Source organism: Gossypium raimondii, chromosome 6 (assembly GCF_025698545.1).
Source record: "Gossypium raimondii isolate GPD5lz chromosome 6, ASM2569854v1, whole genome shotgun sequence".
NCBI classification, from domain to species: domain Eukaryota; kingdom Viridiplantae; phylum Streptophyta; class Magnoliopsida; order Malvales; family Malvaceae; genus Gossypium; species Gossypium raimondii.
In genome coordinates, this window is record NC_068570.1 from 57897113 (window position 1) to 57917303 (window position 20191).

The 20191-nt window shown below is 31.9% G+C and overlaps 1 protein-coding gene and 1 long non-coding RNA gene across 2 annotated transcripts; both read left to right on the forward strand.

The window, feature by feature from the left end:
• The first annotated feature begins 9702 nt into the window (after positions 1–9702).
• On the forward strand, positions 9703–12449 carry LOC128041663 (uncharacterized). Its single transcript, XR_008196609.1, has 3 exons — positions 9703–10257; positions 11015–11081; positions 12144–12449. It is a non-coding gene; the product is annotated as an uncharacterized LOC128041663 (long non-coding RNA).
• Positions 12450–18504: 6055 nt separating this feature from the next.
• LOC105771513 (ethylene-responsive transcription factor ERF003) lies at positions 18505–19549 on the forward strand. Its single transcript, XM_012592966.2, has 2 exons — positions 18505–18807; positions 18899–19549. The coding sequence occupies exons 1-2, from the start codon at positions 18578–18580 to the stop codon at positions 19347–19349; spliced, it is 681 nt and encodes a 226-aa protein (XP_012448420.1). The 5' UTR covers positions 18505–18577; the 3' UTR covers positions 19350–19549.
• Positions 19550–20191: the final 642 nt, after the last annotated feature.

The window sequence follows — 20191 nt, forward strand, 5'->3', positions numbered from 1 at the left end:
AATTTTTTTCCAAGATGCAGGGAACACATGCCCGTGCCTCTGCCCGTGTGGACGAAAAATAGGTCATTTCCAAGTCATATATCTCACCCAAATTTAGTATCAACCTAGACACAACAATTTGCACAATCACAATTCACAACAAGACCTTAATTCAAGCCAAACTCAAGTGTTATATTTAACATATCATGACATATATCTAAGTATTCAAACTTACCAAAAGAACCAAATATACATGTAGACATACTTGTATCACATATTAAAATACCTATAAGATTACTATCAATCAACCATACCAAACACTCGCATCAAACATGAAATAGCCTCTTATACACATCAAAACATGTCCATCACAAGCCATCCCAATAGCTAGTTACAACCAAAGTATTTACATGTCAACATTGGCTAATTAACCTATACATGTCATTATAACCAAAATTAATTTTACTATTTATACCGAAATGAGTTGATGGATAGTGTGAGATATCTTCGCTAAGCTTCGAACCCAATGAGCTTCCGAATCACTATAAAACAGGGAAAATAAAACATTGTAAGTTTTAAAGCTTAGTAAGTTCGTATAACATGGAATTTAACTTACCATTTAATTCACATTTAAGGTAAGCAAACTAAACATGCTCAAATCAAATTGGTCAAATGCCTAAACACATATCCTCATCAAGCATGTTAGTTATGTAATTCATATAATAACTCATAATTACAAATATACATAATCATCAGGCAAGTTTCATACACATGTATTTTTCATCTCATTTTTCAACATGTCAAGTAACATCATTTTCATGTATTTCAGGCATATACGGGTAATAATTCATTTCGTACTCATATTGTTTCATATCAGAATTTTACCCATTGAATCATTTTAAATATCGATGGATACACGGGTAGTACACACAAAGTGTACAAAACTGTAATACGTCAATTCATATTTAGGAATGCTCATGAGAGCATATAAACGGATAGCTCTTTCGAGCCCTATATAACAGGAAGCTCATGTGAGTCATGTAACAGAAAGCTCATAAGAGCCATAATGGGAAGCTCATAAGAGCCAATTATCGGGAAGCTCTAGAGAGCCAATTATTGGGAAGCTCATACGAGCCATAAACGGGAAGCTCATAAGAGCTAAATAACGGGAAGCTCATGAGAGCCTATTATCGGGACGCTCGTAAGAGCTATGGTGTGTCCACAACATATACAAGATCACAACCAATCGGAAACCCTTAATGACAATGTCATTTGTATCCATCGAATTTATTAGGTTCAAACAGGACTTTGTACTTGTCAAATATTTTTCAGATATCTGATCAATGTTTATACATGGCAATATTACATTTCACAATCATAACATTCAATTTAAAAAAAAAATTCAATATACAATTTAGTTACACGAACCTACCTTGACAAATGTTCGTATACTTGTAAGCTACTAGTCCAATACTTTTTCTTTTTCCCGTTCTAACTCCGTATTTGGTCTATCCGGATATGAAGCAAAAATTGAAGAACCAACTTAAGCTCTCTTCTATGTCTATTTCTGAACCGAAATTGATGATGAAAATGTCTAGAAACCTTTAATTTCAATTTGTTTTAGTTTTAATTTCAAATTATTTACAATTTTTCCATTAATTTAGTTTTATTTTATTATTTTCCCAGGTTATGTCGCCTCATCCATCTACTCTTGGCATATTTATGCCTTAAGTCCTCTCTTATTTATTAGTTAAGTTATTTAGTCACTTAATTATCATAATTAGTAAGTTTTGCACCCTTTTCAATTTAGTTCTTTTTAACAAATTAGACATGTAATCGGTAAAATTTCTTAACGAGATTTTCATACGACATTCCTATCATACCATAAACAATAAAATAATATTAAAATAAATTTTCTTCCGACCTCGGATTTGTGGTCCCGAAACCACTATTCTGATTTTACTAAAAATGGGTTGTTACATTTATATTTTATTTATTATTTATTTAGGGAATAATTGGAAAAAATGACTTTAAAGTTTATTTTTGACAAGTTTTTGTGGTTTGGACATTCAATACAGTGCAACTTCAGTATTTTGGTCGTAACTTGAGTTATAGACCTCTGTTTTTGGCCTATAATATACCGATTTGAAGAGAATTGAAAGATCTAGCTAAAATTATTTCACTAATCCAAAAACGTCAGGAAGACGTAAAAAAAGGCCTGAAAGTTTAACGTGAAAATTGTCAAAATATCTTCAAATTTTCTACTTTATTTAATTGTGGACATTTTTGTATTTTCTCCATTATATTATTTTTCCCTATAAATAGATACTATTAGGTTAAGATTTAGAGAGATTTAGACTATTCGTTCTTAGTTTTATTTTGTTTTCTTTATTTTATGGGTTTCTAAATCCTCATTTTCAGTCAAAGGATAACCGAAGTTTAATTCTACAAGTTTGTGAGATAGAATTGCTCTTAATTTTTCTTTGCTCTTCAGTATTTGCTTGTCTTCTGGTTTAATTACAATTGTTTAGGTTTGTTAAATATTCGGTCACTATTTGATAGCTTAGAATGATTGCTTTGTCAATTAGATAATTAGTCAATCGATTGATTTCTATTATTTGTGATGACTACATGGTTATCAGTGTAGTGTTAACATGCGATCTAACTTAAATAAACTCTTTTTGTGCGTTTGTTGGTTAGAATTGAGTCTATTTCATTCTTAATGTTATTGATAAATTAAATTCCTAACCGATCATTATAGGGTTATTTGTCAATAAGGGAAATAATTAATGGTGATTGTCTTGATCATCGAGAAGGTAAAAAGAGATTAGGTTGTTAGGCGATCGTCTACAACTATAACCAATTTATTAAACAGCGTTGAAAATCATCTTTGCATCAATGATCAAACCTTTGAATCAAAGTGAGATTTTACCTTTGGCTAGAGTTTCATTACATTGATTTTCTTATATTTTATTTTACTATTTCTTTTTACTTTTTTAATTTTAATTTGAACCCCTATTTTATTTTACTTGTTTACTAAAGAAATAAAAGCATCACTGATCTTTATGGATATGACCCTGCTTGCTGCTATCTACTAATTTATATTTTCAAGTAGGTTTTATCTTTGGCGGCTTCAACAACCATACAATTACTCACTAAAAATTTAGTTAAAGGATTAACTATTGCAATTTGCGTCAAAATTGAAATGTCAAAATTTGAAAAGTATAGTGACTTGGAATGATACAATTGGAGAATATGATCCAAATCTACAATTATGCGCATAGTGTGGGGCTAGTTATTGAATTTAACCAAATGAATTTAACTGCAGTTGTTTGTTCCGAATTAAATTTCAAAATCCAAAAAGTACAATGACTAAATTTGACTAATTAAGAAAGTACAGAGACTAAAAATGATCAAATTAAAAAATAAAGACCAAATCCACAACTTTCGCAAAGTATAAGGACTAGTAGCAAATTTAATATAGGAAAAATGGTTTCTCTTTGAGATGTTTCTCTCATTATATATTGTACATGTATGCCAAATGAAGTAAACGTTGTTTCTCTTCATGCAAGAGGGCAACGCTTGGTATGATGGAAAGCGATTATTTTCTTAACAAACAAGAAGAGAGTGATTCCAATGTTTTTTAGAATTTAGTTTTTCTTTGAAAGATATTTTCTCATAAACATGACTATCTGATTCTCATAATAAGAGGTAGAAATGTCGCTTTCTCATGTAGATGGAAAGTAAAAATATTAAAATAAAATATGATTTAGGATATTAGATAGAAAAGTCAACTCTCTTATTTCTGACATCTTCTACTTTAGTTAATTTTTCTATTACTTAAAAATAATTTTTCTAGTTTTATTTCGAAATGTATATTTAATTTTCTCCTCTTTTGGTATATTGGTTGAAAGCTTCAATTTTTAGTAGATGCATGGCATATGGAACTTTTTAACAATATTAGGTAAATGGTAGACATTTTATAGAAAAACTTCAAGTTTAAGAATACTAAAGATCTGGTTATTAGAATTTTCTTTTGATCTCCCTTTATTTTATTTTCATTTAATTGTTATGCTGTACTATTGGACCCTTTTGTTGGAGCCTTTAAGATGCATTAATCTTTTAGCATATTTTATATATCTTCCTCTCCTACTACATGGTTTTTTTATATAATTATCATATATAGAAAATAAATGAAAGATAAATTTAAAATAATTTTATTGTTAATTAAAATAATAATAAATATTATTCTTATTTAACCAGGGTAATTTCATAAATTAGGGATACTATAATTTGGGCTTTGAAATAGAACTTGAGCCCAAGTTAAAGGTAAATGATAACTGAGTTTGAATTGTTAATGTAAAATTATTGAGGAATTACGAGGGCCAAGCATAACAAGAGCTTCAATCCCCTTAAGGTGTGTGGAACTGCTGGCTTTTAAAGAGACAGACTCAATTTCCACCAAGTCCAGGTGGGTTAATAATTCTCATCCACTTATTGTTGAGACTGATTGTCAAGCTGCTGTCAGCTGGGTAACTAAAAGACTCCTGTCAAAGCTCCATGGAATTATTAAGCTGATCGATCGTAAGTGGTTGATAGCTGTATCGAAGAGTTGTTGGAAAGATTTTAGGTTCAACGATGAAATTGATTTGATTGGAAATCAGTTAGTATGAATGGTTTGGAATCAGTAAAAACCAAAAATTGAGGTAAGAATTGATGATTGTATCGATTTATAATTTATAATTATTTATTTAATTATTGTTAAATTGATATCATTGAATTAATTGGATTGAGAATTGATAGTCTGACCGGTTTAATTATCAATTCGATTTTTAAACCATTATTATTTTTGTTGAAATCAAGGTATTTACTGTCAAAAGTAGTGATTAATTCTCTCGTCGTGAATGTTTTTCAAAAAATAAATAGTTGACTACAAAATGTACTCCATTCTCATCGATGGAGATCGAAACCTGACCACATAAAATGGATTGTTTTTTAAAAACATTGTCTCTAGGTAGCCTTCAATGATTGTGCTGATAGGATAGCAAAATCAGCTCTAACTAGGAAGGAAAAACAGTGGTATATTGCATCACCTGTAGTTGCTAATGATTTTGTAACTCGTGTTTATTTGAAGCTAGTTTATTATTGTTTTTGTAAAGTGTTGTGAAAGTGCATTTGAAAAGTTTGATTTAATATCTAAATTGTTAATAGTGTTATTAAAAAGTGCTTTAAAAAAGATGAAATGTTTATTTTAGATATTATGTTATAAAGTAAAATAAAAATATACATTTAAATTACAGTCAACCTTCTTTATAATAATCTCATTTGTCTACCAATGTAACATCCCAAAAATCGGGTTAGAAGAAATTGAGTTTGAGACCAAGAGTGGAAATCTCTCGATTTTGAGTTTAGATTTTGGAAAGTTTTAATAAGTAAGTTGATTTGGTTTAGTGGTTAAGTGTTTTGGTTTTGTATGTGAGGTATTGGGTTTGAATATTATCTTTTGAAATTTTGCTACTTTTGACTAAATCTTTATATTTGGACATGTGGGTTATATGTTAGATTCAGTCCATTTATGACAAAAATAAGTTTATTGGTTTAATGGTTAAGCTTTTGTGTATTTTTTGATCGTGTTCGAATCTTTCCCTGTGAAAGTAATAGGGAATGTTTTATTTTTGAATTTCTTTGTGAGGTAGTTAGTTTCAGTTGATTAAATTAAACTTCCCAGAAACCTTCTACATTTGTGGCATTATTGTGTTTTTCTTTTTATTTTCCATTTTCTGTTTCTACCATTCTTCCGTTATTTTTTTATTTTTCTTCGTTTTGATTCTTCTCTTCAAACTACCTTCCTTTTTGTTCTGTTATGCCAAATTGATTCTGTACGGGGTCGGACTTCTCCTTTTTGGTTCAATTCATTACCGGTAAGTTTGATTTAAAGTTTGTGTCTGAAGTTCTTCAACGTAACTTCAATCTCGGATGTTAATCTTAGTATTTTGAGTGCGAATATGTTGTCTGATTGTCGTTGTAATGTCGTTTTAGGGACGTGAATTCACCCTTGTTACTTTTGCATCGAATCTGTATCAGGTGGGTATCGATAACCCAATTTTTGTTTCGAGTTTAATCGTTGGAAAACTAATTGTCGACGTTACACGACCGTATGTTAGACCATGTAAACAATCTATATCTTTATAATGTTTAAAGGATTAAATTAAATTTTTATTATTTTTAATGATGTCAAAGTAAAATTTTATTTTTACTAATTTAAAATTTTAAAATATTTAAAAGAATTCAATGAAAAATTTTCATTTAGGGGTACGCCTTGCCAGTCCCCTGACTAGGCACCTGTATAAAGATTTAATAAAATATGTCTATATATATATACGGGGGAAAAGTATGTTTTTCTCTTTCTCGATTAGTTTGGAGCTTCTAGGACCCCCATTGCTTTTGGAGCTTGAGAGGGCTGCTAAAATAGTTTTGAAAGGCTGCGAAATGGGGAGGACTTGGAAATGGAGGATGCTGGTGGAAAGAAGTTGCCTTTTAAGGATACACTTTCGGCTAATCCTAAGCAAGTGGGAGAGGTGGAGTCATGGAATGAGGATTTAGAAATTGAAGTGCGTGATGAGGATGGAGCAATCAATTATTGTCCACTTACTTGGAAGTCTATTGGGTTTAGAGCACTCGCATGTAGGATACAAGCCCTTCGAAAACTAGAAGGAAATTTACAAATTGTTAATCTTGATAATGAATATTACTTAGTGAAGCTTTCTCCCAAAGAAAGATTATGATAAGGGTCTTACCAATATTGGACCTTAGGCAGCTTATAGGAGTTATTTTGGTGGTGCAACCATAGAGCATATCATTTTCGATGAAAGATCTTCACCTGTCGCATATTGTGGTATGGGTAACACTACCGGGGTTGCCTTACATGTATTACAATAAGGATTTGTTCAGAGCAATTGCTGGGGCGATTGGTCAGGCTGTCAAGATTGATTACAATACTATAGTAGGCAGGAGGCGAAAGTTTGTGACGTTAGCAGTAGTGGTAGATTTGAGAAAACCATTGATTTCTTGTATTGGAATTGACAACTTCCTTCAAAGGGTTGAGTATGATGGACTATTGTTTATTTGCTATGAGTGTGGGTGTTAAGGACACACCAAAGAAACTTGCGGTGTGCGACAGCCTAAGTAAATGAAGTGCATGAGCAGAACCAAACTGAATTAGTTATCAGGTTTGATCATCTTAAGAAGAAGGATTATGTTGGCAAGCTGTTTAGACCATGGATGTAGGTCCAAAGTCACCAGAGAAAGGCGGTGATTGGGAATGGAGAGGCCAAGGCTCACAGGGAAATTAGGAAAGATAAGGCAACTACTAGAATTTTGAGATTTAAAATCTTAGAGGGTTATGATGATGAGGTGGATATTAAGGAGGTAGAACATAGTAATAAGGATTACTCCAAAAATATAGGAGGGATTTTGGAGCAGGTCCCTAGTAATGCAAAATTTAAGGGAGCAATTATTAGAGGTAAGGATAAGGGCAAACAAAAGGAAAACCAATGGTTTAGATAATGAAAAGACTGATATGGGCAATGAGGAGAGTTGGCTTGACATGTCTAGAAACAAAGGCTAAATTGTGGAAACATATAAGGCCAGTATGTGAGTTTAGTGGGCTTAGAGTGAAACCTTTAGGTGATGGAATATTGGATCAATTATTGGTGGACCAAAAGAAACAATTGTAAGGAAAGAAATTGGGCTCGATAGTACAAACATTCGGTTGTTTTGGTCGTGGAACAAGATGGGTGATTTGCATGGCCAACCTATAGCATGCAAAAGTTAGTGGTAACAATGGTTTAGCTTTGAGTAACCATAATAAAAGAGTTATGGGATATCCTTTCTGAATGGGGTAAGAAATTATCCCAACGGTTGGATATAGAGCTTGACGGGAAAACGATGGGGGTGGTGAATCCAATTCCGAAGTCTGCCAATATTGCCAATATTGACAAGGGTGACAATATATAGCATGACCTTGGGGTAAAGAAACAAAAAACAACGCAAGACTCCGGTGTTGTATTTATGGTCGATTTTGTTGTAGTAACTTGCATTGCTTACTAGATAATATATTGAATCGTGAAATTGTAATTAATCGAATAATTAGCAAAACGACATTGAATATGGCATTTGGATATGATAAATGAGATTGTGAGTGAATATAAAACATAGATCTTATAAGTGAATTAATTGCCTATTGAATTGATATTATCTTTATGTGCTTTATGGAGTTACCACTTAGGATTGATAATGCTCAATGTACCATTGTTGTTTTCTTTACGTGCGCAGGTTAGTCAAATTAAGGAAGAGTAGCATCAAATACTCAGTCACAACTACCTCAATTTGAACAATCTGCTAATGTGTTGAGTTCAAAAATGGTAGTTTTTGGCATGTACATAATAGGGGTCATTATAAGAATCAAATTATCGTTTTGTTTTGGTCGTGTTATGACTTGTATATAGGTATATCTATTCTTCGCTTGAAAATGATGTTAAATGCTTGAATGGCTTTATTTGGCTCTTTGTTAGCATGAAAATATGATTGAGGAGATAGTAGCATGGAATACTATAATAAATTGAGTTTAGTGATCCTTCAGATGATCATTTAGGCTTTAGAACTATTGTCATATTGGTTAGAGTGTTACGTAAGGTATTATATATAGGTCTTAGTGAAAGAAAATAAACCTCTTATTAGGCTTATCTGGGCCACGCAACACTTAAGTTTTGGTAATTGAGGCAAGGGTACTGTAACAGCTTGATTTTTTAGTAGTGTCAGAAACAGTAGTTTGAGGCCACCAAATTCGGCAGGTAAGTTCGTAAATATTATTATTTAATATTTACGAGTTAAATATGGTTTTAAAAAAGTTTTTGAATTAGTAATTTGTGTTTTATAATGATTATTAGGTTAAGTGGTTTTAGAAAGTGAGGTATCGGGACCTCGTTTCTATAAACCGAACTGTAAATATTTTTATAAATATTTACAGAGTGCCATTAAGATGGTTTTAAAGTTTTGTTGAAAAATTTTAATGTTTGGATAGTCAATTAATGAAAAGGACTAAATTGAAAAAGTGTAAAACTTGTTAAATATAATAATTAGGTGATTAAATGGCTTAATTAATAAATAAAGAAGGACCTAAGTAATAATTGTACCTAAATTTAATGGATGAGGCGGCATAAGAGAAAAAATAATAAAATAGAGGCACAATTGTAATTTTGGTGAAATTAAAATAAAACAAATTAGATTTGGATAGTTTTCTAGACATTACTTCTTCAATTTTTGGTTCAAAACAGACATGGAAGAGAGCTTAAGTTGGTTCTTCAATTTTTCTTCATGTGAGTTCAATTCATACCCGTTTCTTGTAATTTTTATGTTTTTGAGATTGTTACATTTAGGTCCAATTAAACCTTACCTTAGTTTTTGATTTCATTAAAAATTTTGAATGTTGCCATTGATGAATATATATGATTTTAGTTCTTTAAATTATGAATTTGAGATGTTGGTTGATATTTAAAAGTATTTTGTTAAGTAATTTTGATGAATTTTTCGATTAGGGATAATTTGTTAAATTAATAAAAGTACAAGGATTTAATGTGAAATTGTTGCATAAATGGGATGTTTTGAATATCATGAAATTCAGCTATCTTGAGTTTGTATTAAAATGGTTAATTTGCATGTTTTGGGCTTAGGGACTAAATTGAATAAAAATAAAACTTTAGGGCAATTTTACAAAATGTCAAAATAACCAAATTGCCTGAAATGAATTGTTTTATTGTCTAAATTAATATATGGAATGAAATTATTAATTTAGATTAAGGTCGAGTGGAAAATTGAAGAAAATGGAAAATTACCAAAATGCCCATGAATCTTGGTATTTCTGCAATTTAACTAGGTAAGTTCGTATGAACTATATTCTGTATAATTTTGATTAAAGTGAATGTTAATTGGTGATTGGTATTATATATATATTCTATTGTTGGAATTGAATTATTATTGGAAATATATTATCGAATTTAATACTCAGTTTGGATTGAATGCGGGATTTGAGTACATTCGTAAATTGGAGGGAGACATCGGCATATTACCCAAGTAAACCAGCATTCAGCATTTGTTGCGAACTCTCATGTTTTACTTTATATTTGGAGCAATTTGGGTGGATCAGCTCTCACGAGCTTCTGTTGGCGTGTTAGGGAGGACCAACTCTTATGAGCTTCTGTTAACGATGTGCTCTTATCCGTAAGTCGTTCTTCGATTTCAGAAAGTCTTAGTAAAATGATTTATTTAATGAATTTGAAAGTTATCCAATGATATTCTAAATGGTTCAACGGGCAACGTTCTGTTATGAGATGATATGAGTTTGATACAAACTAATACAGGTATATACATGAAATATACGGAAATGATGGTACATGATATGTTTATATATATAATGATATATTGAAATGGATGATATATGTATATGAAGAAACGGTAAGAGAATGTTATGTATGACATGAAAATATACGAATATCTTTGATATGTTGATACATGGAAATCATATAAGTTGAGACGAGTAATAAACTTAAGTGTGACATGTTGAGATAATAAGATTATCGATGTTGAATTTATATAAAGTATGTTCAAGTATGTTAACAAGTGTTCTTGTTTGATGCTTAGGCAAATGCCAAGCTGTTGGTTGAATGGTAATGTGTTTAATTATAAGTTGTATTGAAATGGTAAGTGTTCAAATGAAATTATGTTTGAGTTCATAAAAGAGTAGTAAGGTTTAAAGTTATTTAAAATCCTACTATGCTAGGGATGATATGTACAAGTGATGCTGTGGTTATATTCACCTTGTGAATTGTTGAATATAGCTTCATGAATCTTGTGGTATCGGTATTGGATTGTTCTTTATATGTATAAATTTCATATTTGAAATGAATTGATATGATTAAAGTTTATACGAGCTTACTAAGCATTCATTGCTTACGTAGTTATTTTTCTTTACTTTTAGATTATCGGAAGCTCGATTGGGTTGGAAGCTTGTCGGAGTTATATCACACTATCCATCAGTTCTATCGGTACTTTCGGATGTTTTAATTTTGGTTATAATGGCATGTATAAGTATTTTGTTTAATGTTGGCCTATATGTAATTTGTTGAGGTTAGCCATTTATTTTGGCTTGTTTTGGATGCCTAATTATGGCATGCTGATACGCATAATGTTGATTGTAGGTTGACACCAAATTGGGTGAGATATATGGCTTGTAAATTGGTCTATTTCAGTCCACACGGGCAAAGATAATGGCATGTGTCTCAATCGTGTGAAACACATGGCCAGGTGACACGGCCATGTGTCCCCTGTATCTTTTAAAGAGTGCAAGTTAGTATATTCACATGGCCTGGCACACGGGAGTGTAACTTGGCCATGTGACTCAAGTCAGAGAGTTACACGAGCATGGGTACGGGCTGGGACACGGTCGTGTGTCCCTATTTCGAATGTCCACACGGCCTAAGACATGGGCATGTCTTTTAATCGTGTGAGCCACACGACCTGGCCACACAGTCGTGTGACCCCTACAGTGTTGAAAATTTTAAATATTTCTGAAAAAAATTCTTTGATTTTTCGATTTTGTCCCGACATGTTTCTAATATGTATTTCGGGTCTTGAAGACTCGATTATGGGACAATATATATGATTTTGATTGGTTTTATTAAGAATATTGATATGTAATGAAACATTTGAAATTTCTGTCTGAATGATCCGTAAACTCCGGTAATGCTCTGTAACCCTGTTCCGGCGATGGATACAGGTTAGGGGTGTTACAGGTACAATACTTCCTGAAAGAATATCCAAATAGGCTTTAAAGAGCAGTATGGTATCAATACTTGCCATCCAAGCATTAGTACTTGAGGACTCAAGTATTGATACCTCTGACTCAAGTATTGGTACTTAAAAACTTTGAATCAAAGATATAACTTTGAAGCAAAGATATAATAACATGGGCCTTGGTATCGATACCTAAAGGTTAGGTATTGATACCTGATAACATTCTAGAATAACATATTTTTATGTATTAATTATGTATTTATTCTGAGTACAATCTTGCTAATTTGAGCTATTTATGATCTTTTATCTCATAGGGACTAAATTTGAGGCAAAAGCAAAATTAATGGCCAAAAGCGTGAATTTAGAGATAAAATGGGCCAATGTGCGACACAAGGAAAAGTCGGTGCCAAAAGTACAAGCATGGAGGAAACAAGGGTTGAAATGCAAAAAGAAGAGATTTTATTCTATCAGACTCTATTTTAATTATATTAGGATAATTAATATTAAGATAATTATTAAGTATTATTTAATTTTAGGATTTTATTTAATTTTATTTAATTTTATTTATCTTCAATTAAATGTATTTATCTTTTGAGAGTTTAAGTAGGATTAGACTATCTCCCCTAGCACTATAAATAGGGGGTGAAGTGACTGAAAAGGCATCCATCTTTTTCTAAAACACTCTCTTCCCCAAAAGTCTAGGCTTTTGTTCTTCTCATATTTTCTTTCAATAAAATCTTCATTTTTATTTTATTTATTTTCTTTTCCACCACAACCATGAGCCACTAAACCCATCTAGCCGAAGGTTGTTGATATTCCCCAAAAAGGGTTTTTGAGACTTAGAGTCCGTACTTAGCCTCCTCGCCGAGTATTCATCATTTCTCTGCACTACGAGGCTGACGCTTCCGTCTATGTCCCTTAAGAAGTAAGCTTTTCAACGTATGCAAAGGCGGCCGCTTTGTATGTTTTGGGAAGGTTACACAGTCGGTTCGTTAGCTTACTGCGTCAGAGGTTGGTGAGCCCAAGAGACAAAATGGCGCAAGATTCACCATTGAGAAGCGTTGATCTAGCATAAGACGATCCCACAGAAGTGATTTTTGGCTACAGTCAGGTTCTAATAAATCATAAGTCTAAATCCTTGAAGCTGGTGGTCGTAGGCGTCCTCTTCCACTATAACTGGCTTATTCGGTTTGGGAAGGATCATTTAAAGCTGAGGATTGAACCCAAGGCGGAACGAGACAACTAGAGGCTGGAACCTCCCATAAGAATTTCCTTTCTCTCAACTCTATTTTTAATTTCTCGAATTTTGGATTCAATATTCTTAATTCTGTTTTATTTTATTTTTCATTTCCAGATCCAACCTTTTAATTCTGTTATTTTCTTTTTTTTCCAGGAACGCAGGTTTTCTTGGGCAAGATTCTGCTTGGGATTTCACGGAACAAGATATTGTGCAAATCCAGTCCCTGAGGATTTGACTTTACTTCCCTGTTACTATTCTTTTTCATTATTTATTAGGGATATGATATTTTTGGTGCTTTCAACGACCGCATCAATACCCTTGTCCAGTCAAGTATTGATACCTTATGTAAATGTTTCAATACCTTATAGCTTGCTTTTACAGCAAAGTTAAATTGAATAGGTGGGCCAAGGTTACTAACTATCAATATTGGCCAACTATGTAGAGACGTTGGAGTTGTATGATCCATATGAAGTCATCGTACCACTAGAGATGCCTCCAGGTATCAAATGTAATATCATCATATTAGTGTTGTGTCATCAGCTCAAGTTAGAGGATGTTACAGTAAACCATTAAATGGAAAAATCAAACATCTTCTTATTTTTTCTATTTGATGAATATGTATTTATGTTTGTTGAGGTGAAGATTGTTCATTGTAATCATTATCATGTACTAGTTATCGAGGCGAGTTTTAAAATAAAACATACCTCACAAACGTTATGTATTTGATATGGCAAGCTTGTAGATATCCTTGAAAGCATTCATAATAGGAGGTTCACCTATTTCACAACAATCTATACAGAAAGAGACTAGGGTCCACAATGAGATGTCTGCCAATCGGCCAAGAGCTGCATATTTTTTCAATGCCCGCAAAAGAAGAGATGTTAGGACAAATAAAACTCTATTTCAAGAAGTATAGTGGTAAATAGAAATCCCTAGCTACATCGCTTATAGAGTTTAACCCATTTGGGATTGAGAAATCAAAGGTGTAATTTGGCAATCTGATGTCTCTCAATTCCAACATTTTTACCATCTCATTCTTTCTCATGTTGCACAACCATTTGTTAGCAGTTACAGTGACAAAAAACTCCCTAGATTTCTTTTAGGTTTTTTATCGCCACCGTTTCACTTGAACAAGCTTTATCTTTTTTTCCCCCTTTTAATGCTAACCCTACCACCCCTTCCATTTACTTTCACTTGCCATAATATTTCAAGTACAAAACCCAACTTTCCTATTCCTTAAAGTTTCAACTAACCCCTAAGACACAAAAGCAAAAACAAAAATAAAAAGTTACCAAATAGGAATTCACCGTAGAAACGATAAAAATCTTAAACAATAGATGATTTCTCAGAAGAACTTCTTAAAACTCCAAATCCTCAATAACAAGAACCTAAAGATTTGAATGAAACCTCCAGGTCTCCTATTTATAAGGGCTAAAACATTCAAGAGAAGATTTTAAAATGGTAGAGCTTATCACAACCAATATGGTGTTGAAGCGTGTCTCACTATGACTCACTGATTTTACAGCCTATCAACACCAAATGCATGTTTTCTTTATTAGTTAGGCAAGAATCCAAGCGACACCTCCCTTGAATTCAAATTAAGGTGTTTGCACAACCTCCTATATACACAAAACAAGCCTTCTCCTCACTAGATGTGTTTGTCACTTAATGACCTCCCATCCACTGGGGGACAATTGTTATCAATCCGTCGTTAGATTAGGCCTCACCACCCTCGCATCACCCATGACCTCATCGAACATGACTTTTGCAATAGGCAACACCTTACCAACTATAGGCCTTGCAAATCTGTGCATGCATGACACATGGAGTTCCCTTGATCCAACTTGTTAGAGACAAGTGTTAGATTATTTTTTACATGGATCGCACGTAGAGTCCTATCAAGTTCATGTCAATCACATTGCTGTCTATATAAAAAGCTATCATTCTTTTTAATTGATCAACATGATAAGATAGACCCAGACCATGTGTCAAGGTCTAAGGCAAAAGGATGTTTACTTTGCCTATAAAAATACCCATCCTTGGCCTTAAGAGGGTTCTTCTCCAACTCTTATTATTATTATTATTATTATTATTATTATGCTTTATACACTTTTCTCCTTCTTCTCTAGCAATTTTTAACACCTCACCACCGTATGAATCACTATCTTTCACCTATTCCTTTTTTCACCCCTTAATAGTTTGCTAATATATTTGTTCGATACTTTCAACAAACTCATTTAATTAATTAAACAACACAACACGAATTTAATAATTATATCTAAACTTCTTAACAAATACGAGTATAGCAAAAGATTGGTTTGTACCAACATGCACCCATTCTAATTTCTATTTATAGATGGTGATATAATTTATTTAGTTTTTCTAATCGATGTTGATATCAATTATTAAGAAGCTTTTTATAACGACTTCCCTTTCAAAGGGCAAAATTTCAGCAAAATTTTCCTATCATGTGAGAGTTCCCAAGAGACGTGATGTAATAAGTCACAATAATATTAACTCAAAGCATTTGTTCTCTGAATGTGCCTTGTGCTTCTTTGTTGCTGAGATATGTCAAAGCCACAAAAAGGGAAAGTCATTACATTTGCACATTGGATGCATGAATGGGAGCAAAAGATGGCCATTGACATTGACTTGTTATTCATTTGTACATGGATTGCCTCCATGGTCACCAATTCATAGTGTCAAGTGATGAGGATCGAAGTTTGGTATCCTTTATTCTAATTTCGAGTTTTGTAATTGAAAACAGATTTAATATAATATTTGGTATCTAGATTTATACTTTTTTTGGTAAAAAAAAATTGATACTTTTTTTCTAATTTGGTATTTAGATTTTTTTTGTCCAATTTGAAATTTGAACTTAACACTTTTCCTTTTCTAATTTGGTATCTAATTTTTTGTCTAATTTGGTACCTGTGATACTTTTTTTCTTATTTAGTACCTAAGCTTGTTTTGTTGTCCAATTTGGTTATTTCAACATCCTAACAATGTTATTTTTTACAAGATAGCAAAAATAATCAATATATGATCGTCATGTGGTAGATGACATGAATTTTTATTTTAAATATTTAATTACCTTTAGTTTAATTAATTAATTTTTACTTTTAAAAAATTTAACATAAAGAAATTTCTTTTATTTTGGGGTTTTAAAACTCTTATTTTCTTCTTCAATATTAGTTCCTAAACCATAAACTCAAAGCACAATTTTTGAACACAAATTTTCTCTGATATTGATGATATTCTCAGGGCCCTCCCTGGGGGTTGTTTTGAAGTGCAGCCACCCAGGGCCCAAGGATAAAAGGGGCCCAAAAAATGTTTATTTCATTAATGATATAAGGGGTCCAAAAGATAAAAATATCTTTAAAATAATATTTATTTCAAATAAAAAGATTCTTAAATATTATTTGTTGTTCGGTATAAATAATAGAATTTTAGTAGGATAATTATTCTATCCAATATTAATGGAGTAAAAAACCCGACAAGCAGAACTAAAGTAATGCCAAGTGTTTCTTTTAATTATTATTTTATTGTACTCTAAAACAAATGACATCAATCTAGACAGAATTTTTTACTCTAGTAACAATATATAAAATAATTATCTTTTATAATAAATTTACAATTAAATTGAGGTTAGATTAATTCATCATATAATTAAGTAAATTCTTAAAAAATAATAGTATGAATAGATTTTTTTCTTACTTGAATATAAAATTTATATATTTTTTTGATGCACTAAAATCGAAAATTAACCATATCCACTTATAATTGGTTTTTTATATAAAATCTAAAAAATAAAATTTAATCTCGAGATTTGTACAACGGTGACCTAGGTGTAACTAAAATAGATAATATATATATATATATATTAATAGCTTAAAATATGCTTTTAAATCCTTATACTTTTTGTATATTTGAAATTTAATCATTTTATTTTTCATGTTTTAAAATTTGGGTTCAATTGTTAACTCTGTCCAATTTTTCTATTAAGTTCACTAATATGATATTTTAGAATAAAAAGAGACTCACTTAATAGTCATGTATAACATTACACATTGGATCAAAATTAGTGCATAATTTTGAGTTTTGTCTCTTTTATTAGTAGTAACTAATTTTAAAATAAAAATCAAGGAGTTTTGGAATACATTGATGTTGATGTTATCATTAATGAATTTGCATCTCAAAATGCTCGTAGAACATATTTTTACGAGTTTTTGTGTTTTTGTAGTTGATGACTTATTAAATTGAATGAAAATGTTTTTTTAGAAAAATATTTTATTTGCTTAATGTTATACAACGTAATATTTTAATGAAATTACTAGTAAATAATTTTATTTTATTGTATTACATTTTATAATTTTTTTTAAAATGGCTCGATTTATTGTTTCACCTAAAGCCTCAAAAATGTTAAGAACAGGCCTGGATATTCTTTTTTGAAATTGGGGGCTTTGTGAGACCAGACCATGCTTTAAGTACACAGTCCCTCTTGCCATTAACAATTAAAGTACTCCCATCCCTAGTAAAAAGTAAAATTTGAGCATATTATTTTTTACTTGTTCAAGAAACACTAAATCAATGTAATTATTTATGTCATTAAATTCCATATTATTTTTCACATGTCGGAAATACATTAGCTATCTTTTTCGCCTCTTAAAAAATTTAACATTGTTAGTGTTTTGGGAGTAATTTGTATAATATTTGACAAGTTTAAATACTAACTTGGACAAAAAAATTAGATACTAAACTAAGAAAAAAAACATCAAATTCAAGTATTAAATTAGAAAAAAAAATTAAATGCTAAATTAAGAAGAAGAGCCAAGATAGCAAATATTATATTAAGGCTAAGAAATAAATATTGCGACTAATGAACAATTATATGGTCAAATATTGCAGCTGATGGCCATCGGCATGAAAGAGAAAGAAAGATCATAGAGGGTGACTTGGAATGGGAATAGGAATGGGGGTTGAAAGTAACAATGAACGTGGGTTTCTCTGTATTTGCCTTACATGGCATATGGGGTAGGTTTCAATGCATAGTAATTGTGATGTGAGCCACGTTCCAAATTCGAGCATCGCCGCTACCCTTTCCTTTTAAAATGCATCATTATTTGCAGAACTAATACAAACATATCATTAGTCATGTTAACTTTATAAGGTAAAAATTTGTGGCTAATTAATGATCTAATACACACATGAAATGAACCCAATTAACATAAACATGTGAATTTTGGAGTCTAGATTGGTAAACTTCCCATACATTACACATGAAAATAGCAAAAATGGAAACTAAAAACCACCTTTCTAGCGGCATTTTTGTATTCCCATGTTAAAAAGGCTCACCCAAAAATGACAAGAAAAGGAAAGAAAGAAACACTGTTCCACATGGAAATGGCAAAAGAGAAAATATAAAATAAAACCCTTTGTGGGTCCTATTATTCAATAGCAAATGAATAATAAGAATGCTGCAAAAAAGGCTTATATATTTATCTTTATATGAGCCTCTTCCATTTAAGCCTTGACTCACCCACTTCTCTGTTTCTTTTATTTTCTTATTCTTCGTTTGTTCTCTTTCTCTCAGGCCTTTTCACAAACACATTGTTACTCGAGCATTCATTGAAGCTTTTCCTTGTAGAAACCACCATGGGAAGACCTCAGCAACGATACCGTGGTGTTCGTCAAAGACATTGGGGCTCTTGGGTCTCTGAAATTCGACACCCCGTCTTGTAATTTTCTTGGAATTTCTTTTTTCATGTTGAAAAAGAATGTGATTATTGTTGTTTTAATGAAAGAAACCTTTGTGTGTGCGTTTTTCAGGAAGACTAGAATATGGCTAGGCACATTTGAAACAGCAGAGGATGCTGCAACAGCATATGATGAGGCAGCAAGGTTAATGTGTGGGGCAAAAGCTCGAACCAATTTCCCATACAATCCTAATGATCCTACTTCTTCATCAAAGCTTCTCTCAGCTACCTTGGCAGCTAAGTTACATAAATGTCATATGGCAGCACTTCAACTAGCTAAAACAAATGCAGCAAAAGAGTCATATTCAGCACAATGTCACCCTTTAACTCCCACCCATGGCATTACCGGAAACAATGCGGAAACGGGTTATCGCCGGCAACCGGAGATCAAATGGGAAGCGGAAGAAAATCCAGTGGGGAGCGAACAACAGTTCATCCCACTAGAAGATGATGATATAGACCAAATGATAGAGGAGTTGCTTGATTATGGATCTATTGAACTTTGTTCTAGTAGTTCTACTTAAGGTCTAATTATTTGTAAGCATGTCCCCCCCCCCCCCCGGCCCCCCAAATGTTAATGCATAAGCTTCCCTTTTCTTCTTCCATTTTTCTAGTTCTTGGTAATCATATATAGGCCATTTGTAATGTGAAAGTATTCAAGTAGGAAACTCTAAGGATCAGATATGATATATATGTATGAATCTCTATATCATCTGAATTACATTGAAAATGTTAGAACATGAACCACTAATTCTTTATATTATGCTGGTGACAAGTTTAATTAAGGGGTTAAAAAAGAAAATAGTGTAGAATTTGGAAAGTACAAAAAATAGGTAAAAGTACCATGGAGGCCCTTGTCTAAGTGTCAAATTGCATTTTGCCCCTCTACTAAAAAAATGGGCAAATTAGTCCCTCTACATTAGATCAAAGAGCAAATTGGTTATTTTTGTTAAAAATTTCATCCATTTTTACAGTTAAAAAATAGTGTGACAGACAAAATAACTAGACAGTGATACCTAGCATGCTACATGTATCCCATGCTCATATATAGATATCAGTTTTTAACACTAAAAATGGATGAAATTTTTAACAGAATGACCAATTTGCTTTTTAATCTAGCGTAGAGAGATTAATTTGTTCAGTTTTTTAGATAGAGGAGACAAAGTGTAATTCAACTCTTAATACAAATACCTCAATGATATTTTTATCAGGGAGGAATAGAAGGTTGAATGCTTCTTTTGAGATGAACCTTTTGTTCCATTTCTTTTTTCCTCTATGTTCATTGGGGGCAATGAATAAAGTATAGTACTTTACTTTATTAGACCTCCTCAGTGTGAATGCAAGCCTCTTATGCTTTCAAAAGAAA